Source organism: Hippoglossus hippoglossus, chromosome 6 (genome assembly GCF_009819705.1).
Source record: "Hippoglossus hippoglossus isolate fHipHip1 chromosome 6, fHipHip1.pri, whole genome shotgun sequence".
NCBI lineage: Eukaryota > Metazoa > Chordata > Actinopteri > Pleuronectiformes > Pleuronectidae > Hippoglossus > Hippoglossus hippoglossus.
In genome coordinates this window covers 200,677-222,282 of record NC_047156.1, presented here as the reverse complement: position 1 = coordinate 222,282, position 21,606 = coordinate 200,677, and the positions used below count along the sequence as shown (strand labels likewise).

General features: G+C 48.4%; 1 protein-coding gene across 8 annotated transcripts in view; it reads left to right on the top strand.

The window, feature by feature from the left end:
- Window positions 1-338: 338 nt before the first annotated feature.
- The window catches only part of LOC117762631 (receptor-type tyrosine-protein phosphatase beta-like), a 35,407-nt gene continuing 14,139 nt past the window's right edge, over window positions 339-21,606 (top strand). For 2 of the 8 annotated variants that reach the window (XR_004614027.1, XM_034587102.1), the window contains exons 1-24: window positions 341-1,127; window positions 1,347-1,596; window positions 3,748-4,029; window positions 4,684-4,947; window positions 5,401-5,664; window positions 5,786-6,055; window positions 6,149-6,415; window positions 6,542-6,808; window positions 7,733-7,996; window positions 8,321-8,584; window positions 9,416-9,679; window positions 9,760-10,023; window positions 10,276-10,545; window positions 10,727-10,990; window positions 14,479-14,745; window positions 14,905-15,240; window positions 17,681-17,959; window positions 18,036-18,185; window positions 18,480-18,732; window positions 18,930-19,042; window positions 19,112-19,217; window positions 21,068-21,130; window positions 21,233-21,422; window positions 21,509-21,599. Coding sequence is in view for 6 of the 8 variants with exons in the window: in XM_034587102.1 (XP_034442993.1) it covers window positions 576-1,127; window positions 1,347-1,596; window positions 3,748-4,029; window positions 4,684-4,947; window positions 5,401-5,664; window positions 5,786-6,055; window positions 6,149-6,415; window positions 6,542-6,808; window positions 7,733-7,996; window positions 8,321-8,584; window positions 9,416-9,679; window positions 9,760-10,023; window positions 10,276-10,545; window positions 10,727-10,990; window positions 14,479-14,745; window positions 14,905-15,240; window positions 17,681-17,959; window positions 18,036-18,185; window positions 18,480-18,732; window positions 18,930-19,042; window positions 19,112-19,217; window positions 21,068-21,130; window positions 21,233-21,422; window positions 21,509-21,599 (5,854 nt within the window). In the remaining 2 variants the exon portion in view is untranslated. Of the gene's footprint in view, window positions 1,128-1,346; window positions 1,597-3,747; window positions 4,030-4,683; window positions 4,948-5,400; window positions 5,665-5,785; window positions 6,056-6,148; window positions 6,416-6,541; window positions 6,809-7,732; window positions 7,997-8,320; window positions 8,585-9,415; window positions 9,680-9,759; window positions 10,024-10,275; window positions 10,546-10,726; window positions 10,991-14,478; window positions 14,746-14,904; window positions 15,241-17,680; window positions 17,960-18,035; window positions 18,186-18,479; window positions 18,733-18,929; window positions 19,043-19,111; window positions 19,218-21,067; window positions 21,131-21,232; window positions 21,423-21,508; window positions 21,600-21,606 lie in introns of those variants that run through there. The other 6 variants (XM_034587098.1, XM_034587099.1, XM_034587100.1 and 3 more) reach the window with 6 other exon arrangements.

The following is a 21,606-nucleotide window of genomic DNA, read 5'->3' as shown; positions in this document are numbered from 1 at the left end:
CAGCCTCACATGTCACAGACTCACACGTCACTGACTCACATGTCACAGACTCACATTTCACTGCCCCACATGTCACAGCCTCACATGTCACTGCCTCACATGTCACAGACTCACATGTCACAGACTCACATGTCACTGCCTCACATGTCACAGACTCACATTTCACTGCCCCACATGTCACAGCCTCACATGTCACTGCCTCACATGTCACAGACTCACATGTCACTGCCTCACATGTCACAGCCTCACATGTCACAGACTCACACGTCACTGACTCACATGTCACAGACTCACATTTCACTGCCCCACATGTCACAGCCTCACATGTCACAGACTCACATGTCACTGCCTCACATGTCACAGACTCACATGTCACTGCCTCACATGTCACAGCCTCACATGTCACGGACTCACACGTCACTGACTCACACGTCACTGACTCACACGTCACTGACTCACATGTCACAGACTCAGTAACCAGCAGAGCTTCGACGGATGTGGTCAATGTCACCAAACCTCGGACCCGGAGGTCGGTTACAGGTTTAAATTCTGACGTTTCGACTTCAGTCGCAGCAATGACGTCTGCTAACGGTCTGACAGAGGTCACCACGGAGACGACCACGGACACGTCACAGAGTCCTTCACGGAGAAACGTCCCCAATCTAGGGACTGACGCCAACAGGTCCTTCACAGATTTCACCTTCAACTATGACGACACGACTGAAGCTCCATCAAAACAACAAACATCCACATCAACCATGGAGATGCATCCTCCAGCCACGCCCACCTACTCCCAGAATGCACCTGGAGTTACGTTCATGCTACAGACAGAAAGCTCAGCTAGCTCCACCCCTCCAGCCATGTTGGCTCTGCCCACATCTCCAACAACTGTAAGTCTCACGACCTCAGACCCAATGGTCCCACCCACAAGTCCGACAAACACACGCATAGCCACCGCCACATCCGTCACTACGGAAACCATGATGACGACCATCCAAACCATGCGTGTCACCACGTCTGTCTCCACGGAAACCATCCAAACCACACCACCCACCATCACTAGAGCCACTGCAATAACGACCACGAGTGTTCCTCCAATGACGTCAGAGCTCAGCTCAGCTCCACCTGTAAGTCTCCATCTGGGTGTCTGCCTTTTATAGTAAAAGTACCTGTCTTTCATAGTAAAAGTACCTGCCTTTCACAGTAAAAGTACCTGGCTACTGTTCATGGGGATAAGCCACAGATCAGAGCAGGAAACGTGATCTGACGTTAGAGACATTAACAATGACCTTTATAAACTGTGATGATGTCACATTCACCTGAGCTTTCATCACTTCCTGTTTCAGACGGTTTCCCGCTGCTCAGTGATCGTGAGTGAGGTCGGCTCTGGTTCTCACTGGGCGGAGCTGGCACTGACCACCGGGGGTGTGTCCTGTAACTTTAGCGTGGTTAACGGGGAGGAGTCCAGCGACTGTGATGCCTTTGGAGAAAACGGCTTCCTTTGTCGGGTGGAAGGTCTGAAACCTGGAACTTTGTATGAGTTAACAGTGATTTCAAGGAAGGACGGCGAGAAGAGCAACAAGTTCGTACGTACAGGTAAGAACTCTCCTGTCGTCTTCTTCTTCTTCTTCTTCTTCTTCTTCTTCTTCTTCTTCTTCTTCTTCCATGTGGTGGAGAAACTATAAATCTTTGATTATTTGATCCTAAAATTACGTCACGGTTTCCATGGTAGTTTTGACCACGGACTGTAAATAAAGATGCTCGACATGACGGCTCCCAAAAGTGAAGCCAAATCATCTCCATCGCCCCCTGGAGGCTGGCTGCAGTATAGGTCATAAATCACTCCTCCTCCTCCATGTTAGCAGATGGGACATGGACCAAACTAAAAACTCAAAGTAGATGTTAAATAAATGTTTGTCAAAGATGTTTCTGTCATTTCAGGTCGTTCTTATCTCACTGATGTTTGTTCAAGTGTTTCTGATCAGTTTGGTTTTAATTAGTTATTTATGAGTCTGACTCCTGATTGGTTGCGCACATGTATGGGCGGGACCTCGATACACCGGCTCCACCCCACGATCACTACTGCACAGACTCTGACTGCAAATTACATCCTCACCATAAGATGGCAGTGTCTTATTCTTTGTTGGGTTTATTGGCGGGTGGCAACTAACACCAAGGTGCACCACCGCCATCTAATGGATCTGCCTCCTCTTCCCTGCTCAGCCTGTCCTGCATAGATTCTTCTTCTCCTTTGGTCTAATGGTGGATGGTCACCTACTGTGTTGGAGTGTTAATCACAGTTATCTGGGTCATATTCAAATCTTCTGTCTTATCATGTCTCCCTCAGATAATGGAGCATTCTCTCTATTCCAATAATAAAAGTTCTTCACTCAATGCTTTGAAATTCCTCTATTTATCTTTTCTCCTTCTCTAACATACCTATCACAGTAAAACATCACATGCTCCACTGACTCCTCTATTTGTCAATCAATCAATCAATCAATCAATCGTCACATTTTATTTCTATATATTCCCAAATCCCAGTTTGTCTCACAGATGTTAACAAGGAGCAACTTCCTCTGTTCTTAACTCAACAAGAGTCAAACTACAGAGAAACTTTCTGATCAGTGAACAAAGCTCAGTCCCATGTGAGGATCCTCTCCCAGGACACAAGGACAACAGATGCTGATGGAACTGAACACATCAACACAACAACAGTACTGCTATCATATTTCATTTAATCAGTAATCCTTCCAAACTATATCATATGACTTTTCTACATCTAAAAACATCACAGACTCTTTATTAACCTGTTTCCAAACATGTGACCATGGTCCATCTTCCCTCCTATCCACTCGGATGGTGAGATAAGATTCCTCTGCTTTCATATAAAACACTAATCTTCCTGTATCATCACATTACTGTGATGTCAGTGCTATTGGCCTGTAGTTCCTCTTTCTAAACCTTGTTCTACGAACCTCACAGCTTCAGGGTTAAGAGACGTGTCGTCATATTTACAGTCTTTGATCTCGACACAAGAAGAGTTTAGAAAGCTCTCAGTAGTAAGTAATGAAAAAGGACAGAAAAGAACAGCAGTAGATGGAGGTGATGCACCTTGACGTTGCCACTCCACAATATATCAAACAAAGAAGAAGTCTGAACCAACAGCAGAAACTGAGCATGTGCAGAAGTAACGTCCGGACATGGACGACGTGTGTTAGTCCAAAGTGTTTGTGTGTGTCTGTTGCTTCCTGATTGGTTGAGGACACAGCCGCTTCCTGTTTTCTAAGAAGTGTTGGTTTTCCAGCGTCTCCTCCAATCCTCAAGGTGATGTGTCTGTACACTGTGGTTACCATGACAACAGCAGGTTTGATTCTCTTCACAGCCTTGAGGCGTCACTGAGTTGAAACAGGAAACAGGAAGTGTCCTGATGGAGGAAACCAGGGGGGGGTCTCCTCCACGTCCTGCCCCTCCTTTTTTTCTGTTTCCTGTCCAGAGTCGCACTGTCTCCATGACAAAATAAGACCCAGAACAATCAGAATCAGGTTCTGGTTCCGGATCACAGTCTGATTAGTTGAACAGTGTCATGATAAAAAACTACATGTTGTTTCTTCTTCATGAGACAATTGTTTAAAGTTGATGTGAAGAGGATCAGGCTCTGGATCAGGTTCAAAGTCAAGATGAAACTTTACATCTGATCACCACAAGGCAACAGAAGCTGATGATGGAAAGTTTCTCTTGTCTCAGACCCAGTCGGTCCGGCTCGTCTGGAGGTCCAGCTAAACCAGGTCCATGCTGGTTCTTTGGGTCTGACGGTGTTGTGGTCTCGCTCTGCCGGTCATGTGGACTGGTACGATGTGAGTCTGGAGGACAGCAGCTCTGGATCCAGGACCAGGACCAGAATCATGGACTCTGCAGTCCCTCGGTCTGGGTTTAGCTCACTGCTTCCTGGTTCTCTGTACACGGTCAGCGTGGTGGCGACGTCCGGTAACAAGAGCGCTGCACCTGCCGTTACCACGGCAACTACAGGTAATGTACATGAAAGTCTCTGTTTGAGAAATTCATGTGTGGTTGTTAATATGAACATTGATATAAAGGTTATATATAATTGTAAATATTTTTAGCTGATAAAGTTTGTGTCAATCGAAACACAGCTTTTATAAATGTTGAAGTTGTGGAACAGACGGCAGCGAGTTATGAGAGAAGGTCGTTCAGTCTTCAGACATTAAATACATCTTATACTCACACTTACATTTTTTATCCCGTTCTTTCTCTTCTGTTTTTATGCATTTTTTTATGTATTACATTTGTTATTTGTTATGGTTTCCTTTCCTATTAAATGTCATTTTAATATGTTCATATGTTTCTTGAAATCATTTTAACATGTTTTTATTTTTATGTATTTTGTATGTAAAACACTGAGCGTTTCTTGCATGAAAGGTGCTTTGCAAATAATGTTTATTATTATTATTATAATCTTTCTCAATAATAAAAATCTTGATTTATTCAGGAACTATAAAATGCTGCACACACATTTCTATAATCTAATGATATAAATGTATATATAATATACACAGATGACTTTAATACTGAATATATATATTCTACTTATATGCTTGTAATTATGAAATGAAGTACTTTTACTGAGGTCAAAGAAGTGATTACTTCCTCTTTCCCGTGCAGCTCCCTCCTCTGTCCGTGGCCTCCAGGTGGTGTCATCGTCCTTCCACAGCCTCGGGGTGTCGTGGCAGGCGGGTCCGGGACGAACCGAGCAGTTTGTGGTTCTGCTGACGGATCAGGACGGGGTTCTGTCGAAGAACGTCACTCTACAAAACACAGTGACGTCTGCTGAGATGGACAGTCTGCAACCAGGGACCCGCTATACCATCACCGTGGTGACAGAGGCTGTCGGCCTACAGAGCTCCGCCTCCATACAGGCTGTCACAGGTGCATATTATGGGATGTTTTTGTAGCTCCAGACTTAGCTTTTAGAGCTTATTATCATATATATATATATATATATATATATGATGAGGAAATGAGCTCCGGTGCTTCCTAACTTTTTTCCTTTAGCAGAGGAAACACTGGGCCATCATATATGAAAGGAAAAGAGAAAATTGCCGCCCCAGAATTCTTTGCGGCAGCAACATTTAAATGAGACACAACCTTGTACTTTCACATGGACACGCCCATGTAAACATAAGAATTAGTTCTGACACAATCCAGAACTGATGTGAATCCTCATGAAGTATTTTGACTCTTCTCAGTGATGTACGCTACGTTGACGTCATTGTGACATCATCATGTATGGGAGTTCCTCAAGGCTTCTTCCTCGAGCCTCTCCTGTTGAACACAGACTCACTCTTTAATGTTGGTTAAAGAAACGTGATTTCGTTTCAGTTCCTGCAGCTGTGACTCGTCTGACACTCGACAACAACAGCAGCTCCGTCACTCTGCTCGCCTCCTGGCTCTCACCTGTAGGGGGCGTGGACATCTACCTGCTTACCCTATCAGCTCTGGGATCAACGTTGCAGCAGCGCCACCTCCCGCCCAACATCACTCGGGTGGTGTTGGGCGGTCTGACGCCCGGACGCAGCTACCAGCTGTCAATCAAGAGCACAGCCGGAGGTCAGAGTACGGAGACCGGGACCAGAGGGAGAACGGGTGAGTAAGTCAGGTGTATCATGACGACTTGATAACATCATAATGACATCATCATGATAAAAACACTGAGCTCTGTGTTTTCTTCTTGTCTAACGACTGCCCCCCCCTCGCTGTGCGTCAGTCCCTCGCCCAGTGTCGTCTCTCTCCATGTCTCCTCTCGGTGACGGCAGGTCACTGAGGCTCAGCTGGGCGCCCCCCTCAGGTGACTGGGAGAACTACAGCGTTCTGCTGTGGAATGACTCAGTGGTTCTGGTGAACATGACTGTGAATAAACTGAGCGTTCAGTTTGTCTTCTCCGTCCTCGGCCTGGTGCCAGGACGGCTCTACAGGGCAGAGGTCACGGTTCACAGTGGCGTTATGGTTAATACTGCGTTCTGTTATGGACAGCTGGGTGAGTTCATATTTACAAAAGTTAACATCCTGTGTCTTTAGAGATCAAAGTTAAATGAATCATGTTTTTGATTGGTTGATTGATTCCCTCCAGCTCCTCGTCCTGTGCAGCAGCTGCTCGTCCGTCACGTTGATCAAACGTCTCTGAGCGTCCTGTGGACTCCACCCATCGGTCAGTGGGACGGCTTCACTGTGGTCGTCAGGGAAGCAGACTCCGCCTCCGAGGTGGCTCAGAGGCTCCTCCCCTGGGATTCCACAGAGTGCACCTTCATCCTCCTGACGTCTGGACGCCGCTACACCGTCACCGTGACGACCAACAGCGGAAACCTGAGCAGCTCTGCCTCTGTGACGGCTCGGACAGGTACAACTTCTTTTTCTTCCACAGGAGGAAAGAAAGTGGGAAGGTTGTGTGGTTCCTGTTTGATTGTTGTGTGTGTGATGTATGTGTGTGTGATGTGTGTGTGATGTATGTGTGTGTGTCTCTCAGCTCCGGCGCAGGTCGGCGTGCTGAGGCTCTCTAACCTTGGAACCATCGACAGCCTTCAGGCTCTGTGGGAACGAGCGTATGGAGATCTGGACTCGTATCGTCTCCTGCTCGTCCACGACAGTAGCGTCATCAAGAATGAGAGCGTGGACGCCAACTCCACCGCCGTCACCTTCCACGCTCTTAGAGCCGGATCGCTGTACCGCGTTGTGTTGACCACGGTCAGAGCTGGACACGCCTCCAGACAGACAGTGGCAGAGGGACGCACCGGTAAGACCCCACCCCCAAACTGAGAACAGTTGATCAGGATCTAACCAATGACCTGAGAATCTATATTTCGACATTTTCTGACATTTAACAGAGAAATCAATGATTAGTTCAATTAGTACAACTCAGGAAAATCTTGAGGGAGTTTCGTCACATTTGGTACAAACATTCAGTTGGACTCAAAAATGAAGCGCCCAAAGGTCAGAGGTCATAGGTCACAGAGGTCAGAGGTCACAGTGAGGACATATGACTGAAACTGCTCTGATTGGTGGCGACAAATAATGACGTCACTTCACAGGTCGAAGCTTAAGTTTCTGCGAGGGCGAGTAAACGTTACACAATGAACATTTTACTGAACACACACACACACAAACTCTGTGTTGTTATGTAACAACACACCAACAAACAATACCACAACATGTGATTGTGTTCCAGTTTGTTTTCAACGTCGAACTTGTCGCGCACTTTGTGTATGATTGTTTGTGTGCGTGTTAATCTAAAAGCAGGATATTATTAAAAACCAGGAATTTGTCAGGAAGTTACAAATTATAACGTTATATATAAGTTGAAGTAAGTAAGTTATAAATAACAATTGGAAACAGAAAAATGCCCTGAAACCTTTTTTACTTTCTGCTGATTGAATTAAAGTTCCTCAGTTTATTTTACTTTTGCCTTAATGTTGTTAGTGTTTCATTTTTTTCACTGTAATACTGTATCAACACCAACGTTAACTTTGATACGTGAGATATGTCTTCAAGGTCTGGAAAGTAGAAATCGGATAAAGTCATCAACCGTTTATATGGATCAAAAAGCTCGGGACAGAATCGTTCCTATACAAATGCTGTTTAAATGATTCTGTTATAGTGATCAGGTAATCTGCTAACAGTGCTTACAGTGATCATAATGGGTCTTTTCATTTCCCTGCAGTCCCAGCCGCCGTGGGCGAGGTGACGGTCAGTAATAATGGTCGTACCGATTTTCTTAGCGTGTCGTGGCGTCCAGCGGCAGGTGAGGTGGACAGTTACCTGGTGACTCTGAGGGACCGGGAGAAGCCAGTTCACACGCTGGCTGTGTCTAAGTCCAGTCCCGAGTGTGTTTTTAACTCGCTGGTGTCCGGACGACTCTACAACATCTCCATCAGCTCCCGCAGCGGCAACTACCTCAACCACACCTTCGTCCAGGAAAGGACACGTAAGAACTTAATTTCCAGGGTTTGTGGTTATGGAGGTGCCACCGAGGGTCGTCCCACCTCATGGTCTAATTAACTAACTGTAGTGGAGCTTTTCGTTGGTCGTCGTGGTGTCAGGCTGAAGTGAAATATTAAAAAACGATTGTTTTTATATTTTACTTCTGTTTCTAATCTTCACACCTGGTTTCAGTTCCTAATGACCACTTGGATCTTGATCTGTAAATGTTTTTTATCTTAAATAGTCATGGTAACACTAACAATAATAATATAGTAGCTAAACTGGCCTACTTCACAGTACTGATCAGTAGTCCACTCTCCTCTGTCAGAGCCGTCAAAGGTCCAGAACCCGACGGCGACCCACGCTGCCCGGGACGACTACCTGAGGGTTTACTGGCGTCATGCGGCCGGAGACTTCGACCTGTACCAGGTGTTCATCAAACACAACAATGTGTTCCTGCAGAACCAGACGGTGCTGAAGACGCAGAACGAGTGCGTGTTTAACGACCTGGTGCCTGGCCGACTCTACACCGTGCTGGTTAACACCCGCAGCGGGAAATACGAAACCAGCACCTCGACCCACGGCCGGACGTGTGAGTGACATCTGCCCTACCTGTTCAGGTTCAGTTAACAACCTAACGGATCCTGTAGTTGTCTGTCATCAGAGATTATAACAGAAGCTAACTAGCTTAGCAGTTAGGCTTTTATATCAATCTCATTGTTTCATCCCCCTGAAACAATGACAAACAATGTTTCTCATAACAAGAGCAGAAGAAAGCTCCGTATGTAAACTCGTCTTCATCACTTGCTGCTGAATCAAGACCAAGATCCTTTATCCTCTTTATTTCTTGTTGTGGTGTTTTTGTAAAGAAATCACCAGATTTACCACAGTTCCACCTGAAGTCTCCATAACTTTACCAGTCAGCCCACATAGGAAGTAACTCAGTGACGTGGGACGTACCTGAGACGGCATCGAGGGTTGACCAATCACATTAGATTAAAGGAAAATCTGCAACAACCAATTAAAAAGCAGCCTCAGGTCACGTGATTTACAAAAGTTTCAGGACCACATTCACTCCCATTTGTCTGGCGCCCCGACCAAGGAGTAAATTATACAGAAATTAATCAAATACAGTTTAAAAATCAGGAGCATTGTTCCAGTAAAATATTATTATAAAATTATGTTTAACATTTCTATACAGGCTTTTTCCTCTCAGGAGGTTGGAGGGGGCGGAGCCCCAGCGCCTGTATTAACCAGCTGCCACTGATTAGCATGTTACTCATTAGCATGTGATTTATCGGCATGATGTTGGTGATTCATTCACGTGGTTATTTTAGAATGTAAAGATTATTATTATTATTATGAAAATCAGCTTCCTGTCACTCACTGTGAATCAGCAGCTCACTCTCAGACTTTGCTTTAGTTCCGGCGGGGGTGCGTTTCCTGGCGATGGCTGTACGGGGGAGCGAGGAGCTGAGGGTGAGGTGGTCGGCCGCTCTGGGTGACGTGGATCACTACGAGGTGCAGCTGCTGTTTAACGACATGAAGGTGTTTCCTCCCATCACTCTCGGCAGCAGCGTGGGCGAGTGTGTCCTGTCGTCGCTCACGCCCGGACGTCTTTACAAGATCCTGGTGTCAACTTTCAGTGGGCCCAACCAGAGAGCCCAGTTTATAGAAGGCCGCACAGGTCAGAGGTCACACGGCATGGGGGGGGTTCTCTGCTGTTAACACCTGATATCAACACACACTGTCCTTCTGTCCCTTCAGTTCCCAGTACAGTCAAGAACATCCACGTCAGTAACACTGGAGACAGCAGCAGTTTGCAGGTGAGCTGGACGCCAGGTGAGGGCGACGTGGACAAGTTCTCTGTGTTTCTGTTCAGAGACCGAAGACAGCTAGATGTCCGATGTGTCCTCAAACACCAGAACCAGATGACCTTTGGCTCCCTGCAGCCTGGACAGACGTACGACGTGATGGTGCAGTCAGTGAGCGGAGAGCTGGTCAACAACAACACAGCATCAGGACGCACAGGTCAGAACGCCTGAACACTCCTGTACACACCTGAACTCACATGTACACACCTAAATACTCCTGTACACACCTGTGTACACACGTGAGTACACCTGTGTACACACGTGTGTACACACATGTACTCACTTGTACACTGCAGTACTGTATGTAGGTGATGGAATAATGTTAACTCACATTATAAAAGACAGTGACTTTGTTTCATGAGTCTCTGCTGATATCTCGTGGTCAGTAAATGAAAATCCTTGCGTCCAGTCCCCTCAGCAGTAACGGGGCTCCAGGTGGAGAACCTCCACACCACCTGCAGCCTCCAGGTGAGCTGGCAGGAAGCTCTGGGCGTGGCTGACGGATACATCCTGCAGGTTCTGGACGACAGAGGCTTCCTGGTGACCAACTCCTCTCGGGACGCTGGGTGCACCAGCTACAGGTTTCACAGGCTTATTCCGGGAAAGAAGTACAGAGTCCTGGTCCAGACCACCAGCGGGGGTGTCCACAGTCCAGCGGTCAGTGCCGAGTCTCGGACACGTAAGTCTTCCTGTTTCCTGCTCAGACACAGGACGGAAAAAGACAGAAAGACATGTTTCTTTCAACTTTGACCTCTGACATCTGACATGAGCTCTGACCTTTAAAACTTTATTAGTCTGAGGTTTACACACAGTGAACTCATGAAGACAACATCACAGATGTTTGTTCCTCTTCCCATCAGGCCCTGCAGCCGTCACAGACCTGTCCATCAAGTCCAATACCACCACCAGTCTGTCTTTCCTCTGGTCACCACCAGAGGGAGACTTTGAGCTTTACGAGATCCTCTTATATCAAAGTGACGAGTCATTACAGGAGAGACAACGAGTCCAGTCCAGCAGTCAGCAGTGCTCCTTTCATGGTCTGATACCCGGCGCCCCCTATAGGGTGGTGGTCCTGACCCACAGCGGAGACCAAAGCAACCAGACCTCCATCTGGGCCCGCACAGGTGAGAAGGAGGACAGGTGAGAGGTGAGGACAGGTGAGAGGTGAGAGGTGAGAGAGAGGACAGGTGAGAGGTGACAGGGAGGACAGGTGAGAGGTGAGAGGGAGGACAGGTGAGAGGTGAGAGGGAGGACAGGTGAGAGGTGAGAGGGAGGACAGGTGAGAGGTGACAGGGAGGACAGGTGAGAGGTGAGAGGGAGGACAGGTGAGAGGTGAGAGGGAGGACAGGTGAGAGGGGACAGGGAGGACAGGTGAGAGGTGAGAGGGAGGACAGGTGAGAGGTGAGAGGGAGGACAGGTGAGAGGTGAGAGGGAGGACAGGTGAGAGGTGAGAGAGAGGACAGGTGAGAGGTGACAGGGAGGACAGGTGAGAGGTGAGAGGGAGGACAGGTGAGAGGTGACAGGGAGGACAGGTGAGAGGTGACAGGGAGGACAGGTGAGAGGTGAGAGGGAGGACAGGTGAGAGGTGAGAGGGAGGACAGGTGAGAGGGGACAGGGAGGACAGGTGAGAGGTGAGAGGGAGGACAGGTGAGAGGTGAGAGGGAGGACAGGTGAGAGGTGAGAGAGAGGACAGGTGAGAGGTGACAGGGAGGACAGGTGAGAGGTGAGAGGGAGGACAGGTGAGAGGTGAGAGGGAGGACAGGTGAGAGATGACAGGGAGGACAGGTGAGAGGTGACAGGGAGGACAGGTGAGAGGTGAGAGAGAGGACAGGTGAGAGGTGAGAGAGAGGACAGGTGAGAGGTGAGAGGGAGGACAGGTGAGAGGTGAGAGAGAGGACAGGTGAGAGATGAGAGAGAGGACAGGTGAGAGGTGAGAGAGAGGACAGGTGAGAGGTGAGAGAGAGGACAGGTGAGAGATGAGAGAGAGGACAGGTGAGAGGTGAGAGAGAGGACAGGTGAGAGGTGACAGGGAGGACAGGTGAGAGGTGACAGGGAGGACAGGTGAGAGGTGAGAGGGAGGACAGGTGAGAGGTGAGAGGGAGGACAGGTGAGAGGTGAGAGAGAGGACAGGTGAGAGGTGACAGGGAGGACAGGTGAGAGGTGAGAGGGAGGACAGGTGAGAGGTGAGAGAGAGGACAGGTGAGAGGTGAGAGAGAGGACAGGTGAGAGATGAGAGAGAGGACAGGTGAGAGGTGAGAGGGAGGACAGGTGAGAGGTGAGAGAGAGGACAGGTGAGAGGTGAGAGAGAGGACAGGTGAGAGATGAGAGAGAGGACAGGTGAGAGGTGAGAGGGAGGACAGGTGAGAGGTGAGAAAGAGGACAGGTGAGAGGTGACAGGGAGGACAGGTGAGAGGTGAGAGGGAGGACAGGTGAGAGGTGAGAGGGAGGACAGGTGAGAGGTGAGAGAGAGGACAGGTGAGAGGTGAGAGGGAGGACAGGTGAGAGGTGAGAGGGAGGACAGGTGAGAGGTGACAGGGAGGACAGGTGAGAGGTGACAGGGAGGACAGGTGAGAGGTGAGAGGGAGGACAGGTGAGAGGTGACAGGGAGGACAGGTGAGAGGTGAGAGAGAGGACAGGTGAGAGATGAGAGAGAGGACAGGTGAGAGGTGAGAGAGAGGACAGGTGAGAGGTGACAGGGAGGACAGGTGAGAGGTGACAGGGAGGACAGGTGAGAGGTGAGAGGGAGGACAGGTGAGAGGTGAGAGGGAGGACAGGTGAGAGGTGAGAGGGAGGACAGGTGAGAGGTGAGAGAGAGGACAGGTGAGAGGTGAGAGGGAGGACAGGTGAGAGGTGAGAGGGAGGACAGGTGAGAGGTGACAGGGAGGACAGGTGAGAGGTGAGAGAGAGGACAGGTGAGAGGTGAGAGGTGAGAGGGAGGACAGGTGAGAGGTGACAGGGAGGACAGGTGAGAGAGAGGACAGGTGAGAGGTGAGAGGGAGGACAGGTGAGAGGTGAGAGAGAGGACAGGTGAGAGGTGAGAGGGAGGACAGGTGAGAGGTGACAGGGAGGACAGGTGAGAGGTGAGAGGGAGGACAGGTGAGAGGTGACAGGGAGGACAGGTGAGAGGTGACAGGGAGGACAGGTGAGAGGTGACAGGGAGGACAGGTGAGAGATGAGAGAGAGGACAGGTGAGAGGTGAGAGAGAGGACAGGTGAGAGGTGACAGGGAGGACAGGTGAGAGGTGACAGGGAGGACAGGTGAGAGGTGAGAGGGAGGACAGGTGAGAGGTGAGAGGGAGGACAGGTGAGAGGTGAGAGAGAGGACAGGTGAGAGGTGACAGGGAGGACAGGTGAGAGGTGAGAGGGAGGACAGGTGAGAGGTGAGAGAGAGGACAGGTGAGAGATGAGAGAGAGGACAGGTGAGAGGTGAGAGGGAGGACAGGTGAGAGGTGAGAGAGAGGACAGGTGAGAGGTGAGAGAGAGGACAGGTGAGAGATGAGAGAGAGGACAGGTGAGAGGTGAGAGGGAGGACAGGTGAGAGGTGAGAAAGAGGACAGGTGAGAGGTGACAGGGAGGACAGGTGAGAGGTGAGAGGGAGGACAGGTGAGAGGTGAGAGGGAGGACAGGTGAGAGGTGAGAGAGAGGACAGGTGAGAGGTGAGAGGGAGGACAGGTGAGAGGTGAGAGGGAGGACAGGTGAGAGGTGACAGGGAGGACAGGTGAGAGGTGACAGGGAGGACAGGTGAGAGGTGAGAGGGAGGACAGGTGAGAGGTGACAGGGAGGACAGGTGAGAGGTGAGAGAGAGGACAGGTGAGAGATGAGAGAGAGGACAGGTGAGAGGTGAGAGAGAGGACAGGTGAGAGGTGACAGGGAGGACAGGTGAGAGGTGACAGGGAGGACAGGTGAGAGGTGAGAGGGAGGACAGGTGAGAGGTGAGAGGGAGGACAGGTGAGAGGTGAGAGGGAGGACAGGTGAGAGGTGAGAGAGAGGACAGGTGAGAGGTGAGAGGGAGGACAGGTGAGAGGTGAGAGGGAGGACAGGTGAGAGGTGACAGGGAGGACAGGTGAGAGGTGAGAGAGAGGACAGGTGAGAGGTGAGAGGTGAGAGGGAGGACAGGTGAGAGGTGACAGGGAGGACAGGTGAGAGAGAGGACAGGTGAGAGGTGAGAGGGAGGACAGGTGAGAGGTGAGAGGGAGGACAGGTGAGAGGTGACAGGGAGGACAGGTGAGAGGTGAGAGAGAGGACAGGTGAGAGGTGAGAGGGAGGACAGGTGAGAGGTGAGAGAGAGGACAGGTGAGAGGTGAGAGGGAGGACAGGTGAGAGGTGACAGGGAGGACAGGTGAGAGGTGAGAGGGAGGACAGGTGAGAGGTGACAGGGAGGACAGGTGAGAGGTGACAGGGAGGACAGGTGAGAGGTGACAGGGAGGACAGGTGAGAGGTGACAGGGAGGACAGGTGAGAGGTGAGAGGGAGGACAGGTGAGAGGTGAGAGGGAGGACAGGTGAGAGGTGAGAGGGAGGACAGGTGAGAGGTGAGAGGGAGGACAGGTGAGAGGTGACAGGTGGTGATTGATGGGTTCCCTCTCTGGAGTTAGAACCATGTTCTCCTCTTCAGTTCCAGCAGCTGTTCTCTCTCTGACGACTCGCACTGGAAACCAGTCTGATATTTTGTGGGTGAAGTGGAATCGTGGCGCCGGTGATCTGAGCGGACTCCTTTTGTCTCTCTATGATCCCAACGGCTCGCGGCGAGCTGAGCAACATCTGGGGTCAGAGGTCACAGCGTTCGTCTTCTCACATCTGGTCCCAGGACGACGGTACCGAGCTGAGGTCCTCAGTCTGAGCGGACACCTGAGCAACCGAGCGTCCACCGCGGGCCGGACCGGTGAGACCACACTGAATCAATATGAATATTCATTTTATTGTAATAATCATTTCGATTTTTTTCAGACTTTTTCCTCACATGTCAGATTGTTTGTTTAAAAGTTTATAAAACACGTTTTTTTAATGTCACTTCCTCTCTGCCCCCCCCCCCCCCAAAAAGCTCCGAGACCTCCAACTTCTTTCCGGTTTGGGGGGGTCACCAACACGTCGCTGGAGATCACGTGGAGCGGCCCCGCAGGTTCTGACTATGACGACTTCGACCTGCAGTGGACCCCTGGGGACCAGCTGTCCGTCATCAACCCGTACCACAGCCGGACGTCCGGCAGCCGCATCCTGAGGCACATGTTCCCCGGACGCCTCTACACCTTCATCCTCCGCACAGTCAGCGGGGCCACGGAGCCTGGGGCCCCGGAGCCTGGGGCCCTGGAGCCTGGGGCCACGGAGCCTGGGGCCACGCCCACCCACAGCACACCCATCCAATACAGCATCCGAACCAGTAGGTGGCAGCAGCCTTACCACTTAACCAGTGGTCACCAACCTTTTCGAGCACAAGATCACTTTTTAATTCCAAACGTAAGCAGAGATCTACCACCCTGATATCTTCCAAAAAAAACATCAGGGGGTCATATTTATTATTTTTTGCAATTTCTGTTAAAGGCTGAATGTACGAGCATTAATAAACACAAAGAAAGGCACAATATTCACATTAATATCAATTCATATTTACAGCATCTGTTCAATGCACAATATTTAGCTTCAGTTCAACAATATGTTCTGCAGAGGAGCTGCTACTGCAGTACAATGTTTTTACATATAGGCTTTGCCTTGAATTTTACTCAAATAAATACCAGTACTATACAGTATGAAGCTGTGCATCTTCCTCTCCTGCAACTATTTCACAATCAAAAACCTTTTTAAACAAAAGCACGGATTCCGTCAACAGAAACGCTGGAGTGGTTTTATTTTGAAACGCATACAGAAAGTGTTGCAACTAGAGCTTGTGAGACGAGTTGGCATAATCAACGTAATCGATTATGTAAATACGTGCGTCGTATGGAAGGTGGCTGCGTTCTTTCTCTATTCTTGTTGTTCTGGGTGTGTTCCTCATGGTTGATGCACTTATTGTGAGTCGCTTTGGATAAAAGCGTCAGCTAATTGTATGCAAACCTTATTTTACTTGAAACGAGAACAGAATATTTGTTTAATTATTAGAGTACACTTCCTGTTTGATAGACTGCTAAACTTGAATTTACATAGTGTTTTGATATTCCTCCAGAAAGTTACTTGAATTTTACTTTGGTTTTAGATTAATACATTCCTTTTACTTGAATGGAACAAGCTCTTGCACACATTTTATTTTGGAGAGTTATGGGACTGTAAAAGGCAGATTAGCAGTTCATACTTGTTTTTTTGTCAGATTTGTTTGTATTTAAGAGAAGATTATTCAATAAATATAAATGAGTTTAACATTTTTTAATTTTGATAAATTCATTATTATATAAATCAAGTAATAAAAAAATAATCGTTAGATTTCTGCTAATTTGTATAAATTGAGAAACAGTAATGTCAGATCTACATTTTGGTTTTTCATCCAATTAAAAGGGACATATCATGAAGATTCCACTTTGTTAGTGCTTCTACAGGTTAATGTGGGTATCTGGCTCATGTCTACCAACCCAAACACTCTGGGGAAAAAACACTCGTGCGTTTTGTTATAGTTCCTCTAAGTCAGAAACGTCATGCTTGAGCGACTCGATTGAGCTTCCTGGGTTTTGTGTCGTAACAAGGAACTGGAAGTCTCCCTACATGGCCTTGGCCCCCCGCCCCCCCCCCGTCCCCCCCCCCGCCCCCCCCCCCCGTCCCCCCACACTCAAACAAACAATCTGACATGTGAGGAAAAAGTCTGAAAAAAATCGAAATGATTATTACAATAAAATGAATATTCATATTGATTCAGTGTGGTCTCACCGGTCCGGCCCGCGGTGGACGCTCGGTTGCTGTGACCTCTGGCCGTTCTCAAGTGCACTCCAGGACAACAGAAGGGGAATACAAAGTATGGGATACATATTTGATAATTTATATCATATAAAATATGTAATTTATATCGTTTTAAAATCATGGGGGGAGAGGGGGGAGGGGGGAGCTGGCTCATTAGCATTTAAAGGAACAGGCACTCAAAACAGGTCACTCTGTGGAGGGCTGTTTTATACAGGGTAAAAAGCTGTTTGAAATGATCCTTGTGGTATTTTGACCAAAGTATGTTACAGACATTTCATTAAGACCCCAAGGAACCATATCAACTTGTGGTCAAGTGGACATGCTATGTCCCCTTTAACACAAATTTGGTAGAAAGCATTGTGAGACTGACGTACACATTTCTATTATACATGAGCAGGATTGGTCAAACATGGCTGCCATTAACCAAAAACGTTCTGACATTATTATTACTTATCATTTAGCTGAAGCCTTTATACAATAATATATTGTGGCAAATGACCATGCCACCAGGGTCTCCCACACACAGCCAGAGTACTGTTGCTTTTCAGAATCATTTTATTAATCACGCAGTGCAAACATAACTTCAGCAGACTCAACTCGAAAGTTTCCCGTGTGACTCCGCGAGGCCGCTTGGCTGCTGCCTTTTCAACCTGAGGATCAATCAGCCAACAGCTCGGTATCGAAGTCGAGGCATCTGTTTCGGTACAGGTCATTTTTTAACGTTACCCAGCCCTCGCCCCAATCCTGTATGAATCGTAACCAATCAATAAACATGAACCCCATCAATATTATAAAAAATGAAGTTGCATAAAATAATCTGACATGTGTGACGTGTCCATGGTGCACATGTAACTATCTGATGTTTGCATGATGAGCGGGCTTCTTCTCAGCAGTAACTGATGTTACGTTCAGACACTGTGCCTTGTCTCCTGTTGTAGAACCGGAGCGAGTCCACAGCCTCCACTGTCACCCTCAGAGCTCCACGTCCATTTCCTGCTCGTGGGCGCCTCCGTTGGCCGACTATGACTCATACACCGTCGAGTGTCTCCGTCATGACTCCCAGAAGCTGGTCTACTCCAGACGCACTGGGCGAAACTCAACCACCTACATCATTACCCAGCTGGAGCCCCACAAACGCTACACCGTCTCCGTGAAGGTGATCTCAGACACCACGACTAGCGAGGAGGCCGAGGACAGCGTGGTCACCATGATCGACAGTAAGTGGACGGAGCAGGGCCGTGTGTAAACAGCATCAGAACAACTGATAAAGTTTTCTCAAACATGACTCTGCAGGTCCCCCGGCCCCCCCGCTCAGTGTCCGGGTCAGTGATAAGTCCGCTGTGGTCACCAGGTCGTCCATCATCTTCACATTTAACTGCAGCTGGTTCAGTGACGTCAACGGAGCCATCAGGTTCTTCACTGTGGTGGTGACGGAGTCCGAAGGTACCGACCCTGACAGCAGCCGAGCCTAGCTCACAGCTCATTGGTTGATTCGATCTCAGGCGGTGGAGCCTTATTCATTATTTAACATTAAAAATTTTCTCTTTTTGGCTCCACCTCCTTGGATACAACCCAATCAGCTCACGACATCAAGACTGTTGTTCTGTAATTACATTACATTTCATTTAGCTGACGCTTTTATCCAAAGCGACTTACAATAAGTGCATTCAAGTTTGTAAAAGACGAAAACATCATTTAACCTGCTGATGACCTGCTTGTTGTGTTGACGTGTGTCAGGTTTTGATAACGTGCAGCCGCAGCAGCAGCATCCTCTGCCCTCCTACCTGGACTACAGGTCCAACAGCTCCATCAAGTCCTACCAGACCAGCTACTTCCCCAGTCACTGCAACCAGGGCCCCGACGGACACCACAGCCTCCAGATCAGTTTGGGGATGGGGATGGACTCGCTGGGGGGGACCTGTGACCCAGAGGCCAGCAGAGACCTGATCCACTTCTGTGATGGACCACTGAAACCTCAAACCTCCTACAGGTACTGAAGAAGTGAAATGAACAAATAGTGAGTCAGACGTTTGTTTAGCTGGTGGAAGGGTGGGACGTGGGTAGAGAGAGGACTTAATGTGAGATCAATCAATCCTTTGATTCAGACAGACAGAAGGAGACAGACATGAGGGAGCTGTCTCTCACGGGCTGTGGACAGATGTGACAGATCATGTGTGTGTCCTTCAGACTCAGTGTTCGAGCTTTCACTCATCTGTTTGACGACGAGAAGAGCGACTCCAGCGTCTCGTCTCCTCTGTTCGCTGACACGTACCTGTCGCTGCCCGTGGTCACGGAGGCAGGTGAGCAGAAAACCTGGAGAATCAGAGAGAAGATGTGATGTGTGAATAAAACACGTTGTTGTCGTGCAGAACCTCTGAGCGGCGTCATCGAGGGCGTCAGCACCGGACTGTTCCTCATCGTCCTGATGGTCGGAGTCACCGCTCTGCTCGCCTGCAGATACAAGTCTCACAAAGTGTGAGTCTACACACACTGTAACACACTGTACCACACTAGCACACTAGGACACTGACACACTGACACACTGACACACTGTAATACACTGTAACACACTGACACACTGACACACACTGTAACACACTGTGACACACTGTAACACACTGACACACTGACACACACTGACACACTGACACACTGTAATACACTGACACACTGTAATACACTGTAACACACTGACACACTGACACACACTGACACACTGTAATACACTGTAACACACTGACACACTGACACACACTGTAACACACTGTGACACACTGACACACACTGTAACACACTGTGACACACTGACACACTGACACACTGACACACTGTAACACACTGACACACTGTAACACACTGACACACTGTAATACACTGACACACTGTAACACACTGACACACACTGTAACACACTGACACACTGTAACACACTCTAACACACTGACACACTGTAACACACTGTAACACACTGTAACACTGTAAAACACTGACACACTGACACACACTTTAACACACTGTAACACACTGACACACTGTAACACACCGTAACACACTGTAACACACTGTAACACACTGACACACTGTAACACACTGACACACCGTAACACACTGACACACACTGTAACACACTAACACACTAACACACACTGACACACACTGTAACACACTGACACACACTGTAACACATTGACACACTGTAACACACTAACACAGTGAAACACATTGTAACACACTGACACACCGTAACACACTGACACACACTGTAACACACTGACACACCGTAACACACTGACACACACTGTAACACACTGACACACCGTAACACACTGACACAATGTAACACACTGTAACACACTGACACACACTGTAACACACTGACACACCGTAACACACTGACACACCGTAACACACTGACACACACTGTAACGCACTAACACAGTGACACACCGTAACACACTGACACACTGTAACACACTGACACACTGTAACACACTGTAACACACTGACACACAGTGACACACACTGTAACACACTGACACACTGTAACACACTGACACACCATAACACACTGACACACTGTAACACACTGTAACACACTGACACACAGTGACACACACTGTAACATACTGACACACTGTAACACACTGACACACCATAACACACTGACACACTGTAACACACTGACACACCGTAACACACTGTAACACACTGACACACCGTAACACACACTGTAACACACTGACACACTGTAACACACTGACACACCGTAACACACTGTAACACACTGACACACCGTAACACACACTGTAACACACTGACACACACTGTAACACACTGACACACCGTAACACACTGACACACTGTAACACACTGACACACCGTAACACACTGACACACTGTAACACACTGACACACACCGTAACACACTGACACACACTGTAACACACTGACACACACTGTAACACACTGACACACCGTAACACACTGACACACACTGTAACACACTGACACACCGTAACACACTGACACACTGTAACACACTGACACACCGTAACACACTGTAACACACTGACACACCGTAACACACTGTAACACACTGACACACCGTAACACACTGACACACTGTAACACACTGACACACCGTAACACACTGTAACACACTGACACACCGTAACACACTGACACACACTGTAACACACTGACACACACTGTAACACACTGACACACCGTAACACACTGATACACTGTAACACACTGACACACTGTAACACACTGACACACTGTAACACACTGTAACTGATGTAATGAGATGCTGTGTGTTTTAGAGTTGAGGAGAGAGCGGTCGTCAGAGAGAGAGAGATGACAGGAGTTAATCTGGGGGTCAGAGGGTAAGAATCATTATTGATCTGAAACAGTTGATCAGCTTCTGTCATCTTTTTTGACTTATTGATTATTAATATTCATCATCCTATTCACTCCTCTTATCTCAGCCACCGTCGCAGTTCAAGGTCAGAACTCTTCATCATGTCTCTTCAACACGTCTCCTCTTTGTTTGATCACATTTTTCTCATGTTGATAATTTACTTTGTCTCTTTCAGTCCCATCAAGGTCACAAACTTTGAGTCTCACTACCACAAACTTCTGGCTGACTCCAACTACCTTCTGTCAGAAGAGTATGAGGTGAGTCTTTATTCACCATGACAACCCGTTTCTTGGGGAAGGGGTTGTTCCCAAGTGAACCTGTTGTGTCGTTTCCGTCCTGTCAGGACCTGAAGGACGTCGGTCGTAATCAACTTATGGACTCTGCTCTGCTGCCGGAGAACCGTGGGAAAAACCGATACAACAACATCCTGCCCTGTGAGTG